General features: G+C 44.2%; 1 protein-coding gene across 1 annotated transcript in view; it reads right to left on the minus strand.

Annotated features, from left to right (window-relative positions):
* The window catches only part of LOC149299159 (serine/threonine-protein kinase Nek11-like), a 48,414-nt gene continuing 24,422 nt past the window's right edge, over positions 1-23,992 (minus strand). The window contains exons 6-15 of the mRNA XM_089486630.1: positions 15,559-15,708; positions 10,409-10,487; positions 8,975-9,060; positions 6,667-6,786; positions 4,760-4,841; positions 4,623-4,671; positions 1,647-1,741; positions 989-1,049; positions 499-592; positions 1-46 (exon numbers count right to left, since the gene is read on the minus strand). Of these exons, the coding sequence (XP_089342756.1) occupies positions 1-46; positions 499-592; positions 989-1,049; positions 1,647-1,741; positions 4,623-4,671; positions 4,760-4,841; positions 6,667-6,786; positions 8,975-9,060; positions 10,409-10,487; positions 15,559-15,708 (862 nt within the window). The remainder of the gene's footprint in view (positions 47-498; positions 593-988; positions 1,050-1,646; positions 1,742-4,622; positions 4,672-4,759; positions 4,842-6,666; positions 6,787-8,974; positions 9,061-10,408; positions 10,488-15,558; positions 15,709-23,992) is intronic.

A 23,992-nucleotide genomic window follows, 5' to 3' on the forward strand; every position in this document is an offset into this window, starting at 1 on the left:
TTACCCGTACGTCTGCCTAGCGGGCTTGTTCCGGTCCCGATCCTGCCTACAGTGTGATGGATATCAATTGATTATGCAAATCAATTGATATCCATTCCTAAAGGTAAACTATATATCTGTGGGGTGGGGTGAGGCTTTGGATCGTGGTCAATGGATCATAGGAGTTGTAGTCTGACAGGTCCTCTGTTGCCCGACCAAGTTTATATAGACTAGCTCTCTGCCGGTGTACAAGGCCGTTAAACTCTGTTTGCTCTGGGCTTGTAGAGCTTGGCAGAGGTTGCCAAAAGGAGTCGAGGTGTATGAATTACCCTCCCGGTGGTTTATTTCCAGGCTTTGTGTGTGTGCTGCTGAGTCGGCAGCTTGGTTCTGCTGATACATCTCCTGTATCAGAGCAGTTCATCTGTTCCCCGCGCATGCCCTGTGGGGTGAACATGTCAAATTTATCTTTTTGCTTCTTGTTTCTTTTGATTTCTGTCCTCCCCCGACATTCGTACTCACTGTCTGAGACGTTCGATTTCCGCCTTACTGCAGGCAGACGCGCTCGTATCCTCAGAGTCCTGGGAGATTGTGTCCGTTAACCCAACTTCATGCGCTGCAAGAAAAGGGAGAGCCAGCCGTATCATAGAGGGATTTAGAGAAAGGGATGAGCGAGAACGCCGGTTCTGAAGGAACATGAGAGACAGACAAGCATGGCGATAACGAGCAGTCCAGACATTTGGGAATATTCAAAATGGCGGTGGGAGAAAACCAGTTGCCAAACCCTTCAGGCCTTCCATTAAATATATTCTGGTAGATAACTTCTGATCTCTTTAGTGCTTTGACTTCCAAGAATCATCTGTCATGTCCAGAGTGTTCTAAGATAAAGCCACAAGGAAGACAACAGGGAACGACACAGAAACTTAGACTCAGTGGAGAAGAGTCTTAGAAGGGATTGATTGTAGCGGGAAGAGACGGTTGAAAGACGATTTAAATCTAGAACATCACTCACTGTATGTGCTGGAATCTAGAAACCTCCGTAGACAGCTCTGGTACGCGCTCAGGGTGCTGTTCTGTGGGGCAGATAGAAAAACCTTTTAATGGGGCCTTAGGTACACCTTCTAGCGCATGGTCACACCTCCCTCATACCACGCAAAGGCACCCAGATATAATTTAGGCTCCATCATGTTGGGCAGGAGGCTCCCAAAAGGAAGACTGCAGCTAGAGGGCTGTGTTTATTGAGCATTTGTAATTACGGAAGTGGGGTTAATTATATTTGTAATTATCAACAATGAACATCAGAGGAAAACTCTTGTGCCAAAGTGCGTCATCGCTTAGGTATTCTACCGGGCTTTCTCCATAAGCTGTTTTCTTGTGGAATTAATTTGTAGGTCAGAGCAGGCCCCTTATTACACACCAAGTGAAAACCTATTTCTCCAGATGAGGAAACTCATATTTAATTTATATAGTATCTACACAGCTGACCAGGGGTGACCAGCCTTTAACTAGATCACAAATCCGATGATGTATCCTGTGATCTAACGTGAACACTGCCATGCGTTATGTGGGGTCCTTTACCAGAACTGGCTGCTGATTGACGCTGATCTATCTTCTCTATAGCAAGTGGTCTTTAGAGAAATCCTTAAGACGACCTTAATATAACTACTTACGTGCTGCTCAGACCGGGCCGTAGAGATGGTTAGGACAGAGCCGCTGAAGAACTCATTGTCTTCCTCGCTGCTCTCCTCTTCATCACTCCAGGCATCTGTGGGAATTGATCATAGATCTCACAATGTAGCATAGTTAAGGTTAATGTATCTTCTCTTCAATGTGTGATTGGCTTCCATGTGAAAATGGTCCAGTTGCGAGCAGATGTTTAAAACACTGGTTTTGGATGTTGGCAAGAGATCTTGAGCACCTGGTTCCGATCCAGACCAGATCACTGATAAACCAAATGGAAGATCCTTACATTAGTCTTACTGTCATTCCTACCATAGAAACCCATACATTCAGCGGTATAGAATTATTGGTGCAATGTACTTCTAAGCCTCTTGTTGCAGATAGTGCTGTGGAACACGTTGCAATGAGGGGCCAATATTCTAACAGGACCCTCTTTGTGTATCCCACAAACCAACAAACCAATGTGTTGTCTCTAAATTACGTTTATTGATCTCAAGATGTCAGAGAATGACCTTTTCTACTGATAAGGGGAAGGAAAGCTATCCGCCAAGTGTCAGCTTACATATGGGAGACATAAACTAGGTTCTTACCCAGACTAAACGAATCCTACATACTGAGGACTTCAGATTGATTGATTCAATATCTGTTCTCTGTAATAATACACTGCAGTGCATAAGGTGCTAGACTCCAAAGAACATTTTACATGATTTATTTCGATAGACTATTTGGATGGAAGGCAGATCCCTTCTCGGTACCATAAATGCTTTATAAAACCAGATTAAATTATGCTAAAATTAAGAAAGGGTTCTCCTTTATTCCGTATAACACATAGAGTATGTTGAAGAGCCACGAGTAGAATTTTAACCATCCCTGTCTCATAATTTTTTCTTGAGGGTAGGGGGTTGTTGGTTCCTAATGAAGAACACATCTGGATTACCATCCATGATCAGGCTCCCAGCTATTACCTGGAATCCTAAGTATGCTCACGCGTATTAGCAGGGGTATAGAGAAATAAGGGTTTTGGTTTCCCAGCTACATTATGACTTATCAATAATACATGGCTCTGTATTGCTTCCTTTTTCCACTTGCATAAGGTTTATTATAAAAGCAGTTGGTAGGAGGTGGTTGCCTTGGGCTACCTGCTCAGCACCTTCTCCGTGGAACACTTTAGAGACTTCTGTAGCATATAGTACACCAATCATTCAATTCTTCCTAATGGCACAGGACCCTCTCTTAAATCAAATGGCATTTGGCTGATTGACAGTGATATTGTATATACCCAATAGAGAAATCCTATACTGCAGCAAGTTTATCCAGTATTGAGACTGGCGATCGTAATACATGTCCATGAGTGGCTGTCCACCACCCTTTGCAGAAGATCATGGGAATAAATTACCTCCATGGTTCAGAATAGTTAACCTCCACAAGGTTTCCATCCTTGGAAGCCCCCACCAAAATAACTCATTTTCCTATTACATGAGCAGCTAGAAGCTGTTTCTCCATTCATTCTTCTTTAGTATTAACTTGATTCACCAAAGGCCATGGGTTCATTGCTTCTTCATTACCCAACATGACCTTTAGGGTGACCGGGATGTGGGTTCCAAATTACTGCCGATGAACTGTTTAGAGGAACAGCTGTCTCAGCGATTCTGGTGGCCGTCGTTGACTTATCGCTCTAGGTGCATAATGGGATGTTACCATTCTTACGAGGAGATTTCTTAAGATTGCTGGCAGATTGCAGAGTTGACCTCCATGCTACATAATAACCTTTTACCCATAACCAGTATTTATGAGAAGGAATCTATATGTAAGCGCCAGCATCTGAAACAATGAAGACCTCTAATTCCATGGTACATTACACACTCACACACACATTTATATATATATATATATATACACACACACATCCAAGCATACACACACACATACGCATACTCAAACATACAGTATTAGAAAGATTTAGGGAAGCGGTTAGAGAAGAATTTCTGTTCTATATAATTGTTCTAAAATGTAATTCATGGATTTTATTCATATTATGATATATTCATCTCAAAGCGGTAAGAAGGCCTATATTTTATAGCCATATAGGAATAAATCAATATATTATGTGACCAAGTGAGGATAAAATTAAATTTTTATCTTGGGTAGGTTTGCATATTAAGCTTAGCAGCAAAGTATATATATATATATATATATATATATATATATATATATATATATATATATATATATATACTATATATTTATTTATTTTTATGTTCTAGACGCTTCTTCAATACCAGCATTGGTACACAGGGCAATTTGATCCATACAGTGAATTCTGCTATTCGAACCTTACAGTTGTATTAAGAAATGTTTTTATGGATCAATACAGATCCCATATTGATGTGGCTGTAAAATCCCTCTGCTGATGGAGGATCTGTCCTCCCTGCATTAACTCTTTTTAGTTTGAGACTCCGGTAAAACTATAATCCTATGAGTGCTGCCCCCCGAGTCTGGATATTTAATGTTACTCTGGCAATTATCTGTAATTGGTGATGCTGGCCCTATTAGTACGGCTTCTAATTAACTCCTGAGGCGGTGGAAACCCGACTGATCCTCGGCTTCTGCTCCTCACAAAAGGCTTGAGGTCTAGAGAGCAATGTTACCAGGAACGAGGTCTCTGATGGCTTTTGTCTGCTGTTTATCTAGTCAGACAGCAGGTTATTGAAGCTTTCCCATGGGGTGACATTAAATTAATGTGTCGGATAAAAGCACAAACACTACAATAGTGTGATAGAGCTACGACCAACCCTGCACATGTACCATGTTACATTATACATTGGGTAATGCATACCATAGCCTGCTAAAATACTGCTACCTGCTGGGCATATCACCTTGGGGTAAACGAGAAGAACCTTTGGCTCGGATTATACAAGGTTAAATACTGTTACAATACCAGGGCTCATCTTCTGGTCAATTCTCACCTCTCTGATTGTCTTCTGACACGACGGTGGCATTTTCTACACAAGGCTCCTACAAAAGAAAAAAGTGACCGGTAACCAACAATCCTCTTGGTTCATCTGTGCACGATGCTGTGCATGCACAAGATGTCTCGGCGTACCTCTTCCTCTCCGTTCGCTTCAAACCTCTTGTGTTCTTCTTGTTTCTGGTGGTTCTCTTGGTATAGACGTTCTACTGCCCTTCTAGGGGTTAGAGGGAAAAGAGAGTTGGGTTAGTGCATTGCATCTATGAAACCCTAAGCACCATGTGCGGTATGGACTCCATTCCCCAAGACTGCTTACTGCATGCATTGTTCTTTTGTGGCTGAAACCCCACAGCAACACATGCTGATGTATAGCAAAAGTTCCACCTTAACCTACAAAGCGCCACCTGATCTTCAACACAAAAAGCATTCCATCCCCAATATGCCACTTGCTTTTGATAATGCCTTCTCTAGATGGCGAGCTCTTAAACCCAGGTATTCTCCTTTCTTTACAACATTTGTGAATAGTTTGGTGCTTCATATTCTATTATATATTCATGCTTTTATATGACTTTGGTCTATACCTGGTCTATCTGATCTAGGCTTTTGGTTCCCCAGGGAGGTAGATCTTTTAAAAGCTTTATACCAGTTTTCTTTTGGTATTATTAGAGTTAAAATTGTTTTTTTTGGGTTTAGATGCACAGTGAAGCAGATTTTAAATACATGATAGGCGTGCTTTACACTTTATGTACTGGAAACAGATGCAAAACATTATGAATAGGTGCTAAAGGGTTAAAGCCGGGGCATACTAAATATTATGGGGCATCTGGAAAAAAAGAACCAAGACCTGGATGATTACAGATATCTGAGAGGAGAAAATAATTATCCAGAGAGAAGAAGCCCCAGTCTGATAATGAGGTTTCTTTTACTGATAGACAAGTGGAAAGAGGGGCTGCGATTGGAGAGAGAGAGAAAAAAGAAGATAATTGCTTGATAGATTCTATTACGTTTTTAGAAACAGAGATGGTAAATGATGTCTAAGTGTATTTAATTAGAGTGGGGGTGTCTGCCAGTTCCTCAGAGTGCAGGTGTGAGGATGGAAGCCGTGACACAAATTGTGCCTGTAAAGGAGGTGGAATCCAATCCTTGTCGAATGACTTGGATTAGAAACGGGTCCGGACCATCATGAGAATCGCCGTTTAACCCGTCAGCTGCTCCGGAAGATGACGATAAAGAACATTCTTGGCATACAAAGTGAGAAGGTCAGAAAATCAGGTCAAAGGTGTAGGCTAGAGGCTAAAGTGGGAGCAAAGTGGTCAACCGTGGACCTCACTGGTCTAAGGGAAGGTAGACATCCAGGAGGGGTCTTAAGAAAAAAAAGACTTGAAACAGCAGCCTTGGACCGTGTAAGAAAAATAATCGGCATCCAAGCTATGAGTAGAGAAGCCATCCTTGACCATGTTGATGTCGACAGAGGAAGCCACACACACTCACACGGAATCTCATCTTGGGTATCATACATTGCTCTGTGGTCAGCCACAGTCTGTAACATTATCCAGATAAATAAAAATTACATGGCAGGTCCAGAAAATGAGATTACACATCCTGGAGGAAGAGCTCACGAGGCAGTGGGGAAAAAAATCTGATGGCGGGGTGATTACTGGCCACTTCGCATGACAATAAAATGAGACAATTACATAACCTTATTACCTAATTATAGAGAAACACCATTTATCTGGGATATATATATAGTCATCGAATGCTGTGGATCGCAAAGGGAGGGAGAGCTGTGAAATTGGATTTTCCTTGTTAATAGCTCATAGGAAAAAAACTTTGCTAAACACAAAATGAGCTACAATTTCTGGAGATCTGAGAAATGTGTGATGGGCACAAAGAGAGATGAACGTGCGCAGTAGGATGAGGGCATGGCTACGGTCTTTGGAGCTCTCCAAACTAGAAGGCCAGGCTAAGATGCCTCCCTCTATTCTGGTAGATACTACAATCCACAGTAACCTATTGAGTAGTCTACTCATGGTGCCACTTACTTCACTTTCTTCATGTAAGTCTCCCTTGGTTCCTCTTTCCGGATTCTCCTCCTTTGGCGTGGAGCCATTCCCCTCGCGTGGCCCATGGCACGAAGGCTGTCCACATGCAACTTCTCCTGCCTGCGTGGAATATCATCACAAATTAGTACATAATGTCACATCTCCATTCTGGAAGTCTTGTCACAAAGTCCATTTTAACCACTTCTAGTAATAATCTGGAAACCCTGTGCATTGTGACATGGAATCCCTACGAACCCTTCTCACATGGAGAGGAACAAAAAAGATGGTGGTGCACGAAAACAGAGCCCCCAACGTATTTTTGTGCAGGTCATGGAGCATTCCAGCTTTTGGGGGGCATTAGTGGTAGCCAACGATCCAGAGCGTGGGAAGAAGCAATAAGATATGTACCACTAATGGCATAGAATGCCTGGCGTTGTACTTGGATACTCAGAGTTGAATCCAATCAGAAAAAAATATAGACTGACGAAAGAGTCTGGATTTGCAGCAATAATTCCATGTTTAATCCTACCTGGGGTAGGCAAACCAGATTCCCCCTATATTTGTCGATTCCTTATATATTAAGCGGTAAAGGAATCTATCGCTTCCAACCCGTGTAATAGGGGGTGAAGAGGTTAAACACTCAGTGAAAGGTATTTAAGCGCAGGACAGCGCACAGAGAGGCTTTGCTTCCCAACGATTGTAAAATCAATGGTGCATATTGAAGACAATCCAGACGCCATGGGAGAATGTACATTTAAAGGGACCTTAACCCTCCAAATACTGATCTGTGATCAGGAAACCACCGCTGATTACATATATTATATAATATCGTAGTGTCTCCAGATGTCATTCCACCTTAAAAACGCCAAGCTGTTATTTTATCAGGGAAATCTTCTCATTACAACCCATTTTATCATCCCAGTGGATGGAATACATAACATAACGGAATATGTTTGAAACATTGTATTCATTTATGGTTATTTTTTAATTGTATAAGTTTTGATACTTATATCCCTCCCTCGTCCAGACATGGATTGTGAGCTACATGACGGCTCTTATCTCTATCCTCACCCTGACCCTGCCTGATATTGGAACGTGTCTCCGGATCCGTATTATAATATATCCAGCAGCCTGGTGACTAATGAGCACAGACACAGCTGCCATATGTATTAATTATTCCTCTGCCGTACATCAAATATACTCCTTCGCGTTGAAATATTAAAGCACCGCACATCTCCTCCGAATGTCGTCGTCTCGGTGGTTAGATGGCGGCTGATCATTAGTGGCCCTCTGATCTGAACATAAAGGAGCTCAGAAGCCACAGAAAGACACAGCGTCTGGCATACACCAAAATATTGAATCCCAAAAAGCAATATTTATTTAACCCAGTGGATCCGTATCAAGGAAGTGCAATAAAGGGCAAAAAGGTAGGCATTGTGCCGACGATGACCCACTTGCAGAGCTCAAGATGTGGGCTAAAAACAAGATATATTGGGCCACGTTCATTCATCTCACTTTATAAAACGCAGTCAATGGGAAGATTGCTATTCAGTTAGTAGGGACAGATCATCAGCTAATTCCTTTTGCTTAATGCTCTCCCCTGGCTAGTTGCCCCAATAAAATATATAAAATACACTGGGGGTTTAATGCCTTGTGAGATATTTTTGCCTCTGGACGCACGGCGGCGGGGTAGGGATGTGCTTTGGTGTTAGCGGATGCTGGCTGCCCGCCGTGGACGTAGTAATTGTATGTGCGGCATGTCGGGTCTGGGGTTTTTGGAAATATTTATTTTTCCTTATTCCATCACCACGGGAAAAAAGTGCCAGACTCTGAATGGCTGTAAGTGGGAAGTCGATGGAAAATGGATCGGTCTTATCTCCTCCTGCGCTGCTAATTGATTCCTCAGCTCAGCCCCAAGGGCCTTGAGACCATTCAACAGAGACTCAACTCGGCTTTCCGACTCCACGGCTAACCGCAGCATCAATAAATGATCAGCCACCAGCTTTAACACCTTCCCGGCCAATAAGCCATTGGAGCGAGGTCAACGTGATGTGCATGGACTGCGGGGGGGCTCAAAGCGGGATGAAGAGCCGCAAAAGTGGTCGGAATGGAAATGAAGTCTTTGATACCTTTTTATTAGGCCAACGTAGAAAAAAAGATGAAACGTTACATGAGCTTTTGGGACCTCGGAGGTCTTCCCTTCATCTTTGCTTTTGAAAATCGGACTTAGCAAGGCATTATCGTATAACACCTTTACAGAGCGTGTTCATGCTTGCGCAGAGCTGTACACATTGTCAGCCTTACTCACACAGCAGCAGCGATCCTGGCAGCGTCCTCACTCACAGAGTCCTGGTTATCCTGGGACATTACTGTGTCCAACCACGCAGACAGAACCTGAAGGCAAAGAACGGGGAGAAATAAGGCGCCGGAATCATTATACGGCGGAAGGTGGAACCCTGGATCTGAGGAGAACCAATAGAAATACAATACGGGCTAAATTCACTGTTTGTAATGAATAACGAGCTGTAAAGAGCCATTAACACACATTAACACACTCTCAGCGTGTACTTTGTGAGAGTAATGATTCATCGCCACCAGCAATGGGTAACATGCCTTTGCTTGATAAATAGATCATGATAAAATTAACATCAATTACACAATAAGTGGTTTGACAAGAATTCCGTTGAGTGTTTGTACCACACTACAGCTGTAAGTTTGCGTTCTCGCCCACCAGCCTAGCGCAAACAGAGGGGTGTATGGGCTTTGTACGCTCGAGATTTTTCTTAATCTGCATTATTTTAGTTTTTCACATCAAACAATTAGATTTCAGACAAACTCTCCCTCTATTTTTTCTAAAAGAAGAAAAAAAGCTTGTCGGCTTGGAGCACCAATTAGAGGGGGCTGGAGAAGGAGCCCTCACTGATGGAGACCCCAATGCCATCTTAGCCCCCAAACAGCTAGCCTGTGCCATCTTTGTCCACAAATGGTTGTTTGTGCCATCTCTGCCACCAAATAGCTTGTCAGTGCCCCCAAACAGCCAACCTGTGCCATCTTTGCCACAAAAAGAAAGGAAAGAAGATCCTGGTGGTATTAAGGGGAGTTATCTAGGGAGGGGCCCCAAATTAAATACTGTAAGATGAAAACCAGCACTGAGAAGTTGTCGAACTATACAAAAGGGGAAGATATCCAGCATTCTCGGACCAAACATGGTTGGGGGGGGGGCACCATTGCTCCAATGCCAAATAATGGCTGTTGACTTTGTACATTTTCGTCTTCTCTGCAGACACGAGTCCGTAGGGACAGACAAGATGACGTGTTAATCATTAATTTCTAAAATGCCAACACATGCTGGAGAGCTTGTTTAATGTACAGAAACAAATGGAATTTGCAATGAATATACGGCTGAATATGTTATGGATAAATCACATTTGGTTAATTTCCATTAAAATTCAATTTATTCCGCCTCATTGCATTCTAACAATAACCGCAGCTGAAGGAGCTGCTCCTTAAGATGGAGGTACATGTATGTATGTGTATTTTTTTTATATATATATATATATATATATATATATATATATATATATATATATATATATATTCCAGTGTTGTGCTATTACTTGCGTATATAAATAGTCTTATCTAGACAACAAAGTGCCAGCCTGCTGCCATTAAATCATCACTCCCATAAAGCTAAGCAAGCTATCCCGAAGAATTGAGTAAGCGCTTGGGAAAGGTGTTCTACCTCGCCCCGATCCATGATATACGGCATTTTCAGGATTTCGCCGGCACTGGGCCTCTCTTCTGGATCCTTTTTCAGCATTCTGTGAAAGCAAAAGAGATTGGGAGCCTTTAAAACGAAGGATGCAATTAAAAAAAATGAAAATTTTTACTATCTTAATATGTGATGTTTTTTTCCTTAACAATTAATAAATTTAACTATCATTTTCACTTACATGTTTTATGCTACAAAACGTATATATATATATATGTAATATAAGTTCCAGAATTGAATAGTTAAATGGTCGCTTTTCTCATTTCCCTGGGGAGGCAATGGGATGTTTATTTGTAAACAAAAATAATAATAATCTTGGGAAAAAAATATTATTATTAATAATCAACACTAAAAATAATATAATATTTTAATTATATTTTTAGTGTTAATATTTATTATATTATTATTATTATTTATTATTATTAATATAGCAGGAACATTCTGTTGATTTCCTGGCGGCTGCTCCACATGCGGAAGCTTGAAGCAGAATTTATCTTTGCAGAAATGGCCTATAGTTTCTTAACTCCCAAAAGTACAGGTTTTCACCTCGTATGAGAACAGCTGCCCGTTTGTTTGGCTTGGGTTCCCTCGCAGGCCTTGTTGAGCCATCGGTGTTCCTCTGAGGAGATCCTGAAAACCTTCATTGTTGGGAGGACTTTATACCCAGTTTTCTTCTTTGATCATGAACTGCTCCTTAACGCTTAGGTTTATCATGGCTGGGTCACGTATTTGGCCTTGGTTACAACAAACAAATGTCAGCCCTCCAAGAGTTGTTGGTTTTTTTTAGGACGCCTGATAATGCAATTAAACGCAAACGTAATTGCTCCGCGCGGCTGAGCGGTTGTGGGAGATGCAACAATTATGCACAGTCAATGGCGCAAATCGAAGATCTCATTATGAGAGCCTGGCTGGCAACTTTTGACTCCAGGGCAAAAAACGATTTAGACTGACCCAGATACCAAAATATCGCTAGCTGTCCAATTTCGTCTATGTATAGGTACGTTGGGAAAAAAAAAAAAGATGTCAAATACCAGGCCAAGCCTGAGATCCGGTTCAAATATCCCCAACTCCTCAACCCAGTCGACTGATTAGATTTATGGTTTCATTACTGCAATTCGATCTTCTCAGGAAAGAGATGAAGGTTAATGTTGTCCACCATCATCCTTGAAGAGCAACGAGAAGTGTTGTAGGTGACCTACAACACTTCCATATTTGTTGACTACAATTCCCATGATGCCCACAGGAGTAGTTCTTAAGTAGAATGGCTTGGTTGCCGTTTACCTTGTATGCCTTCTAATTTGAGTAATTCTTTTTTGTAACCTTGGCGTTCCAGTAAAATAACGATATCGTCGGCACGGAATGTCTACTTATCTGCGACCGAGTCCCTGACCCGTAAAGTCACCTGGATGAGGCTTTCTAATGCCAGAGGGCTTCTTGTTGGCGGATTGTTTCTGGATGCAAACCGTAAAGTAGCAGTGTGTGTATCGATATACAGAATAATAAGCCAGCAACAAAGTATTTTGTTCTGTGTTCAGACTGCGGCACTTCGCGGCATCCCGGCTCCGTGCATAAAAGCAGCAACACAAAGGCGCCGTTTGATGGCTTAAAAGTGTCATCCTATTATTTCTGAAAATAATATAAAACTGGGCCATGCTGCATTCTGTGATCAGCTGCCGGCTCTCCGATGCTAAACAGACAAGCGGTGGGGGGAGAAATAAGAATAGAAGACAGGAAAATAATGATTCCATTAACCGAATGTGCTGATTACCAGAAGAACCCCCCGTATGGCTGACAAATGACATATTCTTCGCTCGCCGCAGATATCGCAGGGAGATCGCTGCCTTGGTGTCAAATCCCCTTCACCGTGAAAGAGATTTGAAAGTCTCTGCTGGTGTAACCCAGTTCAAAGTCAGCTGGGTGGACTGGGAGCCTGATGATCTATGGGAAATAGACGTTACAGCCCCAGCTATCCCATTATCAGGATCCTTTTAACGGCTTTGATGCGGGTCTGAAAAAAATAAATCTATGTCGGCTGTCGTCACGCGCTATAATTTCATCAAAAGCCAGACATTGAAATGATTCTGGACCTTAGGGTTTTGGCCTTGGCTGTTCTTTTATCAGAAGCCACTGGAAGCATACCCAATGTCTAATTCTAGGAAGACTAGAGCTGACATCCTTGCTATATTTTGAAGAGGATCTTTTTGATAATAATAATTGGCCCATTGACACGTCTGCTTCACAAGATGTTCTTGTCGGCTGCCAATCATCATGTGCAGTTCTTAAATAAGTGTCCGTCTATAGAACCAGATTACTGAAACTCCTTGACCTGGCAGGGTAGTCTCCTCGCTTCTACAGAGCACAGTCAATTGTTGTGAACTTGGCCTGCCTGGCATTTAAAGAGTCTAAGTGAGCGCATCTGTCTCTCTGCCAAACACCTAGATCTTATAATCATTTTCCAGGAGATTTCTGGGACTTCATAGGCTTTCCCCGACCCCACCCCGCCTGAAAGTCTTGTCCCTTTTGCCCGTTACATAAACTATAGATGCGGTGGCGTGACCCTCCCCTTCGTTTCCTCGCTCCTTGCATCTTCTGAGAATGGCTCCTGTATTTGCGTTCATCGCTATGGGGCTGGTAATGAGACCGGCCCTGTCCGTTTCCATGGGCCTTTTTATGAGCGGCGAATGCCTGCTGGTTTGATCCGGGGAAGTTCAGAAAGAGTTTCTTGAGCCCTAGGGATCTCTTCAGAAATGCTGCAGACGCTCGATGCTAACACACTTAAGGAAGGTCCCCGAGGCAGGACTCTGAGCTGTCTTCACCTCTGCACTCAACATGTCTCTCTTGGCATTAAGAACGCAAACCCTTATCGTGGCTGGGGTCAGGGTGCTGTACTGGGCACAGCTTAATATTAATGTTATCTGGGAGTGAAGATGTTAAACTCAGTGGCTGAAAGATTTAGTGCCATTTCCAATGCATTGTTTTAACATCAAATAGGTAGATGGGTCCGCCACCTCCCAAGTTAGACATCCAAATTGTACAACCCCCTCCACATCAAATATACTTGGGAAAAAAACACTCTAATGGATGAACAGGAGCAGGACGTCTTCAGCATCTTCCATACATGTCCGATGAGCCAAGATGGACAGCTTTCATTGAGGAGGTAGACATGGAGGGCTTGCATGACCATTCATGGGTGACTGTAGAACCTTCTGATGATTATCATTGGAGCCGAAGAACTTGAAATAAACAAAAAACATTGTATTTCTGCTTTTATTTCTCCATTTGCTGAAGGTTAAGCATTTTTTATGCTGTGGAGCACTGTAGAAAAATGTAGAAAGTCCTAGAAGATGATCTGCAGTAGCCACAAGCTCTGCACCGGCCACTATGGCTGACAAGCGCAGTCATCTCTGCTATTTATACTCAGCCTTTAAAGATGGTATAATTAATGCCTTTGCCCAAGGGCATTTGGCCCTCGGCCACCTTGCGCAGCCATACCTCGACAGCATCCCAGTCCCTACGGAATCGGAACTGCGTTGAGGAAGTGCGAGGACTTGGCAGACCTTCTCCTGCATGTGCATGTATCCTCCCTGTGGGACGGCGGCTTTGTCATCCTAGTAATTACACACTCCATTTCCACCAGCTACACAGATCCGAAAAAAATACAAAAATCAGACGAGGAGGAACGGGCGCTCCGTCAGATTTCTCTGTGCAGCTGTTAGGCATCGGCTGTGAGCTGACAATCAAAACATTTACTGTCACCTGGGCAGGCTTTGGGAACATGGTGGTGGTCTTTGGCTCCGAAGCTTTGTTCCTTCAAAGCTGAGCAGTCTGGAAAAAATGCTAATTGTAAAAATTACACGGGCTAAGATGTTCTCCCTGCCAACAAAGTAGGCCCCGGAGACACCACAAAATAGCAGGAGGGGCCCCATGATCCGGCCTTGATTATTGTAAGGGTCAGGCTTGACCTCAGATTGGCCCTAGGCAGATCAAGTGGGCGTGTGGCCACTTGGCTATTTAAGGAAGGCCAGGGGTCGTGGCCTTCCACTTTTTAAAATTTTGGAAGCAGTGAAGAAGTTTTTCCCTCCCGCCCGCCCTACTGTTAGTGTGTTGTTTCCGGTTTGTGTCCTTGTGGTGGGGGCACGTGGGGCAGCTTGACTTCATTGGCGGGGAACTGAGGTTCCGGTTGGCTGTTTTTAGGATACTTATTCGTGGTACCTGGTTATAATTGGGTGGTTTCTCATCCGAGGTATGGGAACCGTGTTTATTTGTCACGTTTTGTGGGCGTTTCCCACGGGCACGGTCCCAAGGGAATGAGGGGGCCGTTGTGCTTATGCCACGTGCTGGTGCGGTTTACGGCTCGTGGTTGGGGTGCACGGCAAAAGTTGGTGGCAGCTCCCGGCGGAAGTGGAGCTGTCTGGAAAGGATGTCGGTTTATCCTTAAGGGGTGTGGTAGTAACCTCCATGGGGTGAAGTGTGGTAGTAGGGGTGGAGGGACCCTAAGTCATGGAGGTTACAATGTTACAAAGTTGTGTACGTTTTAAAATTCAAATAAAGTTTTATGTGTCACAGTGATTTTACAATAAATAAAGCTGTGGCCTTTTCAAAATCCAGTTGGTTGTCCGTCTCATTTATTTTATGGTACAATACATTATGTTTTAAACCCGTTAGCATGACCCACAAGCTGGCAAGTGCTCGGATCATATACTTTTATGTCTTTCCCAAGGTTACCTTTAACTGTCCCCGCGCTGATCTGGAGGGTCTGTACAGCCTAGGCCAGGTCTTAGATAAGAAACGGGTCACAAGGCGATTCTTAACAGACCTCAGCATCTCTGTCTTAACAGTAGACCCCGGTCTTCTTCTCCTGCACCATCAATATGGATTTTAATCTCAATTTCTCGCCTTCTTCTCCTCCAGTTTCTGCTCTGGCTTCCTCTGGGGATACCCATCGTATACCCTGTTCGCACAGCGACTCCTGCAGGGTATGGTGCTGGTGGCTGCCATTATGCTGCCTTTTCTTATTTTCAATAATGTGATACATGAATGGTATTTTTTTTCTTCCTTTCGTATTCTTCTGCAATGGGCTCTGACATTATCTGCCGCATACGTAAGGAAGCATTGCTTACCTTTGGAGAATCTCATTGAGCTCGGGTGAGTATCTGGAGGGAAGAGGTGGGCTTGGACCCTCTACAATGAGAGATACAAGCTTTATCCAGCTGGAGGCTTCAAAGGCATATCTGAGTGAGCAGATCTCATATAGGATGCATCCTAGAGACCTGAGCGAGAGAAGAAGCATGGGGTACAAACCAGCTATCCTTAAAGGCAATCAAAAATATAACAAAAACTATGTGGAATTGAAGATAAAGAAGATATTTAACTTATCTTCATGTATGTTTTCCCATTCAGAAATGAATTCTATTAAATCATACACACAATGTATCTTTTGTAACGTGTGCATTTTAATATACATTATTTAAGGCTGTTTTGGTAAAATGTAAACTCCTCCATTTAACCCAGTAGAAGCGTAAACTGCGATGTCCCTGCGCCGACATGAACCGCTACGAACAAATAAAGGCTGCAGAAAAGGCTATTATCATTTATAATTAAAATATACATTTTGGAATCATTGAAATAAGTCAGATTAAAAAAATATATCAATAGGAGAAGAGGCACCAGCCAAGACTAATATTAAAACTAGGCTGTACCAAACAAAAGATTGAGCAATAATTTGTTTTGGACAGGATTAAAAATAAAAGGATTTACTTTTTAATTAATCCACATGAAGGTGACCTTTCATCATGAGTGGGGGCGACTGGTTGACTGTATGTACACGTAGATTGTAAATTGCTAAGTATGTTATTGCACATTATCACATTAAGTATGTTATTGCACATTGGGGTACTTGGTACCGAAAGTATAACATCAACTAACAGAGATACATTGTCTAAAGGACATTGTGCAGGTCCAAGCGTTTTTAATATCGCCCCTATTAACCTGATATCAGCTACACGTTGAAAAACACTCTCTTGGTAAGTATAGGGTGAATCAGCTCTTGTGTTCCTGCTTGTAAAGCTGTTACATTATGATGCTCCTAATCCAAAGTCATCGACTTATAATTGGAACAGGTGTTGCTTCCCTCATCCGGGACCCAGGCTCCCCCTAATATCCTCCTGCTGGGGCCAATCTGGCAGCCTAATTTCCCTGATTTTACATCCGCGTCCCTTGTCTTGTCACGCTGTGCTGCTGCTACTCTTCTAAAAATACGTTTGGAAGTTGCCTAATGACCCCTTCCTTATTGACTCCGACTGCGCACAGCCAGACAGACCCACACACCGATTAACGGAGACGCAGAAAGACGCAGAGAGACATCGTGATACAAACAAGACGTCCGAACAGCGCAACGCAGTTTATACAAAGGGATAATTGCAGGTCAAAGATTGGGGAGCTAAAGTCAGCCAACTTGATCTACATTTTAACGGTCCGCTCATTAAATGGTTCCACAGATTGCAATGGTTTGTGGCCCTTTAGGAAAATGAGAATGGGTTGAAATGCGAGGTCCAAGAGTGATGCACGTGGGTCACCAGGTCTGACACCTGATGAAGTTTCCATTGAAGATTGGTCAAGCATTATAGACAATTAAGTAACTACTCTAGAACCATCGGGGAATCGGTGTTATCATTATTGTCCACTCCTTTGACAGCTCATCTAAAGTTTTTCTGGAGCCTCAAGAGCATGGATTTTAACAATTTACTAAGGATGCATCTCAAATTCATACCCTGCTTATTTATTCAGATGAGATATGGCAGCTAGTAATGGGCCACTATTTGGGTCACTCAAGTCACTTGTCTTTTGACTCTCACAGTTGCGACCGCCCCTTGGACATATTTATCTAATGGATATGTATCATTTCCTATCCTTCCTTGATTACAAAAGTTCATCTGACACTTCCTTTGACTCAGAAGTAGGGCAGAGCAGAGAAAGGAACGATACATTAATGCAGTGACCTTATTTTTTACAGGACTGACTGCTGAAAGTCATGAGAGATGATGTCCGTAAAACACATCCCGTCCTCTCCATGTAAAGCTTACTTCGTGAGCATTAATGGAGAACTATGTTGGGATCATAATAGAGATGTTTCCTGAAGACAGTGGAGTATCTGTGGACCATAGAGAGCAAAGCAAGTTTATTGCTGCTTGGTAGCATTTATTACCGACGCCGCTTGCTTACCATCAATCCATTGGGTGAAGTTTATAGCCTTTTACTGTAAGCGCAGGCATGGTTTCTCATAACAGACAATTAATGACATTTTATATTGTAACTCAACCCTTCCCATACTTTGGCTTTTTGGGCTAAGAGTTCCTGCCAAACATATCTTTTAACTTGGGGAGGGAAAGAGGTCCAATATTCTGCTTTCGTTTAAGTAGAGAAAGTTGGAATCCTCTATTGTAAGGAAGGTTAGCTTCTCCCTTTCTCTCTTCTCGCTTTCAAATTAAAGAACAAACAAACAAAACGAGTGTGCATATAGATAATGAATCCCAGAGCTACACTGTCCATGTCCATATGATGTCCCAACAGCGGCACCAGCTGCTCCAGATTCCAAGAACCCCCTACCAGGTGAATGATGTGGAAAAGATCTACATCGGCTTAGAAGTAGAACCACACAGCTGTTTCCGCATCCATGGGCAGAAAGGTTAATGTATCACCGTCCCTCTGCTGTAGGTTAATGCTTTACTCTTCTGAGCTAATATCTTGGATTAGCAACAAATGTATCACTGGCTGTAGGTCTTGGGCTTTTAGACGGTGATGGCCTTGAATGGGTGAGGCATGAGCCAAAGCCATGTCCTTCTCTGCCGAAAAAGAGACCCTCACATAACCCAAGGCTCCCTCACCAGTGTAAACAATACACACATTCTGTTTTAGAATTTAGCCCACTTATTTTACTCATTCTCTTGCTTATATTTCTAAACTCTAGTCTGAATGTGCTTGTTAACGTGTCTCTAGTGACAATTAAGAAAAGAATATTTTTGTTGCAACTGCCAAGTCTCTCCAGCTTTAGATAAGCTTTCCTTAAATGTATGAACAACATGACTGTTTTTATTCCCAAATGCATAACTTAGCATTTTTCAATGTTGCCAATAATTTACTATAAACAATTATGTTTCGTTTTCTTCCCTGGATTTATGGCTGTTGACTCACATACCGGCTAATTTTAAGGTTTATTTGGTTTTGCAGTCCTTTTAGTTGTTCTCTTACAGTTCTTCACCACGCGCTAGACAATACGTACAGCACTCATTACATAGACTTATACAAATATAGATATTTATAATATAAGTACTGCAAAATAAGGTCTTTAAACATAGTGCCGGTTTTATAATTCCGATTCTGCCGTGGGAATAATTGATCGTTAATCTCTTGTTGCCTATTGCCGAAAAAAGAACGATAGCGAAAAAATTGTCTAAACTTTTGGCTGGTGGGAACAGCTCTGCAAAGAATGGAAGTTTTGTGACAGGCAGGTGTCATCGGCACGCAGAATACAGATGTCAACAGAAAGGCGCAGCTTGAACAGAGAGAGAGAGAGACACTTTGGATGCAGACAGTTTGATTTTGTTAACCTCTTCCGCTCAATATCATGCAAATGACTGTATGAAAGCACACCTCCCAGCTTAATAAGTCACCGAGCGGCTATAGAATACGCTGTAAAGCTATACCCTGCGACCGAGTCAAATGCTTTGAATGCAGGTCGATCAGTGAAGATCAGCTCATTAAGTGTTTAAATGTGCTCCATGATGTGATGCTGTCTTTGGGTTATAAATCAAAGAATGTTTGAGTCAAATACAATGTATTTCACAGCAAGACGATCGTTCCAGCTTCTGTATCCAGAGGCGAGTAACTCGGCACGAGAATGTGAATTTCATGTTGTCTTCCGTGCTCATCAGCTACCGACACAAGAAGTAATTCCGTCTCTTACTCATCCTTCTGTGTTTGTCACGCTCTGTTCTATTCACTCCTGTATATGATCACCAGTGGGTCTTAAGGGAATATGGAAACCGCTGTCGGAGAGGGAAAGGGATTTCATGCTTTTCCAGTATGGGTAGGGTTACCGGTACACTTACAATTCGTACCGGCCTGCTTCTAAAAACCTACTCGGTGAAAACCATAACTTATAGGATTACTTCAAACATGTCTGTGTTCCAGAATGGGGAGGATTAATGCACTTCACATAGACTGATCTCTCTCGACGGGGGTTTCTGCTACAGGCAGTCACCACACAGAGGGTGGCATCGGGGAAGTACCGTATTTTTCGCTCTATAAGACGCACCTGCTGATAAGACGCACCTAGATTTTAGAGGAGAAAAAAAAGGAAAAAATATTTTGAGCTAAAAAATGGGCTATAAAAAAAGGACATCATCCTCCCGTCATACCTGCACAGAAAAAAGCTGGTCAGACATGATGGGAAGTGTAGTTGGACTACAAGCGCCGTACTGCGCATGCGCCGGCGCCATACGTGACACGGCGCTTGCGTCAAATCCCCCCGTCCTCTCCATCCAGTCCGCCCTTAGCCGTCGCAACGGACCAGAGAAGAGGAGAGGCGGCGACAGAGGCGGCGGTCTCCAGATGAAGACCTCCCCTGGACGGCGAAGCGAGACAGAGACTGTCCGGGACACTTTTGGTGAGTACCGTATTGGCTCGGATATAGGCCGCCCCCGTATATAGGCCGCACCCTAAAAGTTTGGTGCTTTTTTAAAGAAAAAGTTTTTTTCTTTAAAAAAGCACCAAAAAACATACTGCCACTCTGCCCCCCCGCCCCCCGAGATATGCTACCACTGTCCTCCCTCCCCGAGATACGCTGCCACTGTCCTCCCTCCCCGAGATACGCTGCCACTGTCCTCCCTCCCCGAGATACGCTGCCACTGTCCTCCCTCCCCGAGATATGCTGCCACTGTCCTCCCTCCCCGAGATACGCTGCCACTGTCCTCCCTCCCCGAGATATGCTGCCACTGTCCTCCCTCCCCGAGATATGCTGCCACTGTCCTCCCTCCCCGAGATATGCTGCCACTGTCCTCCCTCCCCGAGATACGCTGCCACTGTCCTCCCTCCCCGAGATACGCTGCCACTGTCCCCCTCTGCCCCCCCCTCCCCAACTTACCGGAGCAGACTCCCGGGTGTCTTGCGGGGCCGGCGGGGGACATCTACGCAATACAACTTCCGGTGCGGCACATCCGGCACCGGAAGTTGTATTGCGTAGACGTCCCCCGCCGACCCCGCAAGACACCCGGGAGTCTGCTCCGGTAAGTCCGCGGGGGGTGCAGAGGTAAAACGCATCCGCACGATGCGCTTAGACAACCTCCCGTGCCGGCACCCCCCACCGTGGGAAGTGCTGGCAGGGGAGGCTGTCTGAGCGTATCGGGGAGTAGGATGCAGGTCCCCTGCACCGCTGCGGGGGATCTGTATCCTAACCCCGCTGCCTGCCCGGCGCCCGGGACTGCATGTCCCGGGCGTCGGGCGCTAGACCCCGAATATAGGCCGCACCCCCACTTTAAAGTCTTAAAGTGGGGGAAAAAAGTGCGGCCTATATTCGAGCCAATACGGTATATCGTTGCCCCCCCCCCCTCCCTGCCTGCATCTTCGCTCCATAAGACGCGGCTGATTTTTCATCCTACTTTGGGAGGAAAAAAACTGCGTCTTATGGAGCGAAAAATACGGTATATTAAAGAACCTTGCTGGGTGGGAAGAGCTGGCAGTGTGTTACATATGTGACCAGGCCCGGAGTGGGACAAAAAATAGGCCCGGGCATTTAAGCCCGAGCAGCTCATTTTTATTTATTTATTGTTAAAGCCCACCCTTCATGTACCCTCTTTGCATTTACGCATTCACACAAATCATTAACACATTCATTAATGCAGTCTCACAAATCATTCAAGCAATTCATCCACACATGAATTCATTAATTCTCATACGCAGTCACACAATTCATCCACACATTTATTCATTCATTCATTCTCATACGCATTCACACTACCCCCTCTCCCCATCTTATCTGCCCCTTCTCACTATGTTCCCCCTTTTCACTATCTATCCCCTCTCACTATCTATCCCCTCTCCCAATTTCTCACTATCTAACCCCCCTCTGCCCCTTCTCACTGCACCCCCCACCCTCACCCTACTTACCTTGTTGCCTGAGCAAGCAGCAACTGCGGCCGGGCTCGCGGCAGGACTGGGCCTATGCGGCCTCTACGGCCGCATTAACGCACCTGCCTCTTTAGCCCGCCGCATCTGCGACCGGGTCCGCCACTCTAAGGGGCCGGGAAGCCCCCACCAGGGCCGGCCTTAGGGGTCTGCGGCCGCACAGGGCTTACATTAAAACATCGGGGTTTTTTTATTTTAACTTTATTTAACATCCTCCATGTTAAATAAAGTTAGCAAAAACTGGTAGGGGTTTCCCGGCCCCTTAGAGTGGCGGACCCGGTCGCAGTTGCGGCGGGCTTAAGGGGCAGGTGCCCCTTATGCCCTGCGTTAATGCGGCCGTAGAGGCCGCATAGGCCCAGTCAGTTCGGTCCTGACTGGGCCTATTTTAAGGTAGGGGCCTGGAGCTGCAGCTCTATCAGCCCCTAAATCAATCCGGCCCTGTATGTGACTGAAGAAGATATAAAAGCCCGTTGAGATCAACCTTCCCAAGATATCCCTGCTTGCACTGATCCAGATGATGAAGTATGCACGGCCCTGTGAGCTGAGTATAAAAAGCACATTACTGTAAAGCGTGTAGACTTATAGGGAGTAGGCTTCATGTGATGCATGGGGGAATAGGAAGAAGAGGTCGGAGAATCATATGGTTGGATCAAGATTGGGTGACAAGAGTCCTGCAGGGGTAAAGTGGGATAGGTGAGCCTTGGAAATGTGGAACGAGTTGGCAGCTAGTGGAACGTATGCATGTATGTACTAGAAAGAAGAGGTAGAGCCATCCAAGGGCACAAAAAAAAGTGGTAACCCAGGTCTTACTTGGGCAAAACTTGAAAGAGGTTAGTGTCCAGGTTGGGTGGATTGGGACACTGCCAGAACTGTCTGTGGGCATTAGGGTCCAGCATAGTTGTAACTGGAGGAGAACACCAAAGATGGTTCACATGGGGGATATGTCCAGAGTGTTGGCCAGATTTGTGCTCAGTTGCTTCACTTTTAGGGATCTTCAATATGGACATCACAGAACGCATGGGCTGAGATCTGGTGTAAGCCTGTAATAAATTATCTGGAACACATTTGAAAGGATGTTGAGGATTTGGAGGGTGAAGAGGAAAGAAGAGCGTAAACAGGCTGCACAAAGCAATGTTTCCTAGATAGAGTAGGGGGAAGCTGCTGCTGCCACGATTTAGATCCCGCAAAGACGAGAATCGCTCATCTGTGCTTTTTGGATGTTGGTGGCTGCCAGATTTCTCATCTGGTTTTGTTCCAATCCCATCCGATAGCTTCTCCTCCATTCGAACGCATTTAAAGAGAGAAAACGCAGGAGTGGGTGACGAGAGGGAAAGAAAGCATGAGGTTTGTGACTCATCCCCAGCTTAACACATCATAGAAACCTGGAACAAGTAAACACAATGACGATCCTCTGAAGTGGGAGATGATGCGGAGCGCTGGATCAGCTGCTGGGGGATTTGCAAAAAATATAATAAAAATAATCACAGCATCTGCCTCTCCAATTAAAACGAAATAGACAGCAGGGTCTTCAAGGCGAGAATAATGAAAGCATCAAACTGTGGCGGATAGAGAGTGATTTTGTTTCACTATTCGGCTTCTAACCACCAAAACGCGTTTGGCAAAACACAGACCTAATGTCCTCGCTTGTACTTTTGTTCTTGGTAGGCGAGACACGCGAGTGACAGCCTCGACATCTGAAGCGCTCTTTAGGGGTGATGACTGCAGCGAGACAGTGAAGGTTACATCGAGCCATGAACTCGACTGGAGTTACGCTGGTGCAAAGTTTGAAAAGTGGTCTTATCGCTGTAGCAACCAACGGAATAGTCAGCCGATTGGGACCGCTTTCCAAACATTGCTCCGGAATCCCTTTTTACGGCTAACGGCCAATGTACGCAGGTGTGTCACAGACGTTAAATGGGTGGGATTCATACTTTATGACGCAAAGACTTATGGCCATCAATTGATTGAATTACAAAAAACTGTTCTGCCAGTGCAAGAATGGACATGGCACGCTTTGTGTCTAAATAACACGGCTGAAATGATTAGACCCCTAGCCCAAATTCCTCTCTCTCTCTCTATATTTTTGGTCCATGAGGAAATAATGAGGTTGAGTGATCAGCTGCAATCTAGCGTGTTAAGCAGGACAGACGGCAGGACACACTCCTCCACCTCTAGATGTGTCCATGCGCATGGTGAATGCCCACAAAATGAATAATGCTTGTATCAGCTGCTGAGCGGATCGCGCGGCTATTTCAGACTCGGCTGCGCACGGATCTCAGACACTCAATGGACCATTCCTGGAAACCCACAGATGGTTTTGCTGAAGCGTAAAATATCCCGAGAGAGACTCTGGCTCTCGGTGCAAATAACAAT

The sequence above is a fragment of the Sceloporus occidentalis genome, unplaced genomic scaffold (genome assembly GCF_023333645.1).
Source record: "Sceloporus occidentalis isolate IW3139 unplaced genomic scaffold, rSceOcc1.0.p SCAF_29, whole genome shotgun sequence".
In the NCBI taxonomy this organism is placed as follows: domain Eukaryota; kingdom Metazoa; phylum Chordata; class Lepidosauria; order Squamata; family Phrynosomatidae; genus Sceloporus; species Sceloporus occidentalis.